The sequence below is a fragment of the Bison bison genome, unplaced genomic scaffold, assembly GCF_000754665.1.
Source record: "Bison bison bison isolate TAMUID 2011002044 unplaced genomic scaffold, Bison_UMD1.0 scf7180017864466, whole genome shotgun sequence".
Lineage (NCBI taxonomy): Eukaryota > Metazoa > Chordata > Mammalia > Artiodactyla > Bovidae > Bison > Bison bison.
The window spans coordinates 9925923-9930310 of NW_011495027.1; the positions used below are offsets into that span (position 1 = coordinate 9925923).

Genomic DNA, 4388 nt, shown 5'->3' on the forward strand with positions numbered 1-4388 from the left:
TTTTTAAAGGGATCTTCAGTAACATGAAAGATGCACCACCTTAGTAGTGGGACATAGGTTTTACTGCTTGCGATAGAGACCTAAAGTAACAGTGGCATTAAAAACGTTAATAGTCTAAGGCTGATATGGTGGCTATATTGTGTGCAGTCATCAAAGCTGTTAGGTCACTCTTTGGTCAGAGATCTCGGTCTTTCTATTTTGTTATTCTGCCATCCTTCATATGTTGTCCTTATCTGTGTGGTTCAAGATGGTTTAACAACACATCTGCATTTCAGTGAGTGGAAAGTGAGAAAGGGAAGGGGCAGGCATATTGGACACAACTTAGATGATGCCCAAATCATTTCTCATAAACCACATACCCTCACTTTACTGCAAGAACCCTGGGAAACATAGTCAGTCTTCATTCTGGATGGTCCTTTGTCCAGCTAATAATTGGATTTTCTATCACTGTGGTAGAAGGGAAGAAGTTTGGGAAGCAGTCTCTACCATAACAGGTAAACAAAGTATTTTACACTCATTTGATTGGGAAAAAAAAAAATTAAACTTTTGAGAACAAGTGTTGGCAATGATATGGTACAAAGCAAATTCTTATATGCTGAGAGTAGAGCATATGGTCAGTTTGTAAAAACAACTTGTAATATTGATGATGTGCATATTCTCTGAAGTAGCAAGTCTGTTTGGGGGATATACTGAAAGAAACCTCTCCCACATGGGCACAAGTGGATGGTTACAAGAATGAGATCAATATTATTTAAATTATCAAAATAATTGGAAGTTTTAAAATGCCCAAAAAGAGAATGAATCAATTGTGATCCATTGTATATGTAGTCATACAATAGAATTGTATACAACAGTGAAAGTAAATGAAGTAGAACTACCTGTATCAAAAAAGAAAAAGAACTACATGTATCATCAATAGATGAATCTTAAAAATATAATCTTAAGGCACAGAAGCAATTTGTGAAAGGATATCTGCAATCTGACACTATTTAATAAAGTTTTTAAACTATGTACTGTTTGAAATACGTATGCTGTATTTGGGGGGACCTGACAAATAGCATCCCTTTTTCCTGCCCAGTTTCTGAATCAGTTGAGAAATCACATAGGAGTTAGCAGATGAAAACCAAAACATGAACTTCATGACCCATAAAGGACAGATTGAAGACTGTGGCCTTCATATTAAATGAGAACTGAAATGGTCTTGATAACTGTTGCCAGTCTAAACTTTGTTCACCTGTGGGAAAATTTGAAGGGTAAACTCACATCTCCTCAGCCCCCCAGTCCGTTGGCTCCCTCGAATCTGATAAGCGAGGGAAGGAAAAAGAGAGTAAATCTCACCTCAGGACATATTATTTTATATACTCTCTTTAGTCCAGAACCCTGAATCAACAACTATCACTCAGCAGCCAGGGACGGGGCAAGGATCAAGGAGGGTTTAAGGAAAATCTCTCCTAAAGGAAACTAAAGAAATGAATGAGAAGTATCCTAACACTTATAACCGTCTCATGGGGATGGTAAGAACCAGATTTGACCTAGTTACTATTCCTAAGCCCTGTCTAACTCCCCAGGGACTGTAGCCCTCCAGGTTCTTCTGTCCATTTACCTATTCACAAAGAATTTAGTTTTTAGGAGCATTACAACCAAATGATGGCCACTTGCATGGAGTCAAAAGTTAAGTCTTTGGTGGACATATATGATATCTTGCACATTCCAATAGCATCCTATCAACCCCAAATAGACACACATTAGGGCTTTTCTAAAACTAGTAAAAATATAATCCAGTGCTGGAGAGTGTCTAGTTAGATGTTCATTCTCATTCTTAGTTAACAGCGGTGAAATTAAGACCATCCCACCTTTCTGAAAAACAGCTTAGCAGAAGGTGTCAAAAGCTTTAGAAATATAGAATTCCACTTCTAGGGCTCTGGCCTAAAGAAGTTATCTGAAATGCCAATAAAGATTTGGGCACAAAATGCTCACTGTAGCATGTAGCTTCACGTAAAACATCCTCCTCTTCTTTTAACTGATGCTATAATCTAAATATTCAATTATACAGGAAGAGTCAAATCATTTATGGGTTATTATGCCATAAAGTAATGTTTTACAATTATTTTTGAAAAACCTTGTGAAATAAGAAAGTTATAATTTAATATAGAATTTGTATATGTATATTGTGTATAAACTGTATATTTGCTGTACTTATGGTTTCAACTATATGCATAAAAAATGACCATCTTTTAAATGATACAATTATGCATGTTTTTATTCTTTATATTTTTTAGTATTTAAGGAAATATATAATAAAAACTTCATATTTTAAAAAGAATCTCCTTGAAAAATAACTATACTATCATGTAATATTTAAAGCTCATTCCATATATATTTTCTGTCTTTTCAGTTCTAATTTTCACATAAAATGCATTAGATTATCCAACAATTAAAATATATTTAAACAGTAACACTGCTTAAAAGCTCCCTTTTATCACACCATTCAGAAATTCTGGTTTCCTTTTAAAGGAAATTATTCTTCAAGTGATGAATTTCATATTTAATTTATAGCCTTCATTATCAATTTTGCCATCCTCATCCAATTAAAACTTTTATCAGGCCCTTTGCTACATAGACCTTTAAATTTTTTATGACACAGATTGATTGCCTAATGCAGTGTTTCTCAGTCATGTATTTATTTATTATCTTTCTTTGAGGCACCCAGGCTCCACTCTAGTTGTGGCACAGGCTCAGTAGTAGCAGCATATAGGCTTCTTTGCCCTGTGGCATATGGGATCCTAGTTCCCCGAACAGGGATCAAACCCACGTTCCTTGCTTTGGAAGGTAGACTGCTAATCATTGGACCACCAGGGAAGTCCCCTCAATCATTTTTTGTCATCACCTCCCTTCAGAGCCTTTTTAGACATTTTTTCATAATTGCCCTCATCCCATAAAATTTTAATATATGTTTATGTGTATATTCATGGTTTATATCTAAAAAAATGTAAATTTTTTTCACTCTCCCAAGAACTAATTTTCACCCCTTTGGTGGTGATACTACCTTCCTTAAAAATGTATGGCCTAGAGAAACATTTTGGGAAAATGTTATTTTAACTCTTACAATGAGTCTCAAGCCCACGTGTTTTGTTTTTATAGCTGCCTGCCTGTCAAACATCACATGGTGATCACTCCAACATTACTGCTGTGGGGAGAGAAAGACGCATTTATGGAGGTTGAGATGGCTGAAGTCACAAAGATTTATGTTAAAAACTATTTCAGGCTGACTATTTTGTCAGAAACCAGTCATTGGCTCCAACAAGAACAACCTGACATCGTGAACAAATTGATATGGACATTTCTAAAAGAAGAAACACGAAGAAAAGATTGACTTTTTCTATGAGGAATCTATAATGGAATCTCCAAATAATTTTTAAAAATTGTTCATCAACTTCTTTAAGCTTCATTAGGAAAAAATAGTTTTAATGTGCTTGTATCCTGACAAATGATATTGAAAAAAATCTGAGAATGTGTGAACTTGTAACATAATGTTGATTTTCTTTTGTTGTATTTTGCACAGAAAAGCATTTGCCTTAAAATGTATACACTTGGACAAAAAGGAAGTTGGAGAAAGTGGCTCAATTTTGTTTTTTTTTTTGCATTCTTTACCTTGTTAATATATGGTGCCTTTTACAAATGTATATTAAAGATTAGCTGTGCCATATTAAAAGGCAAACGTGCAATGGTATAAATTTTCATTTTATTGTTCAAAAGTTCTTTTTACTATTTTTTAACCATTAAAAAATTCTGTTATCAAATATCTTGGATTTATAGTATATTTATTAGTTTGAAAGCAAATATGACAAGGTGAATGTGCATCTTAAAATAGGCCATAAATACTACTTACACTGGGAAGAGTAACAAGAGAGGATATGAAGATTCTTATATTTACATACATAGTTATTAAACATTATAGGGAAGCAAGTCCATTAAATTATTCGCCTTAATTCTCTAGCTAAATGGGTGAGAGATTAGGAAAAGGATGAAAATGTCCTTCTGCCCCATTTAAAGCAAGAAGAAATGAATACTATACTTCCTGTATGCACTAGAATCTCAGCTCCACAGGGCAGAGACTTTTGTTTCATTAACTGACACAATATCCAGCATCTAGAATAAGAGCCTGATTCTTTGTGTGAACTCAAATATTTGCTAAATGAATAAATAAATTATCTGATACACTGTTAGGCACTGTGGGGAAAATATGAAAGAAAAGTAACATCATAATATTGATCTTTCCCTTAAGAAGTATACACAGAATGCATGTGTGCATGCTAAGTTGCTTTAGTCATGTCTAACTCTTTGTGACCCTATGGACTGTGGCCCACCAGGCTCCTCTGTCCATGGGA

At 34.4% G+C, this 4388-nt stretch overlaps 1 protein-coding gene across 1 annotated transcript in view; it reads left to right on the forward strand.

Moving 5' to 3' along the window:
- EPHX4 (epoxide hydrolase 4) overlaps positions 1-3800 on the forward strand; it is a 36925-nt gene extending 33125 nt beyond the window's left edge. The window contains exon 7 of the mRNA XM_010860428.1: positions 3142-3800. Coding sequence (XP_010858730.1) covers positions 3142-3373 — 232 coding nt within the window. The 3' untranslated portion in view covers positions 3374-3800. The remainder of the gene's footprint in view (positions 1-3141) is intronic.
- The last annotated feature ends 588 nt before the right edge of the window (positions 3801-4388 follow it).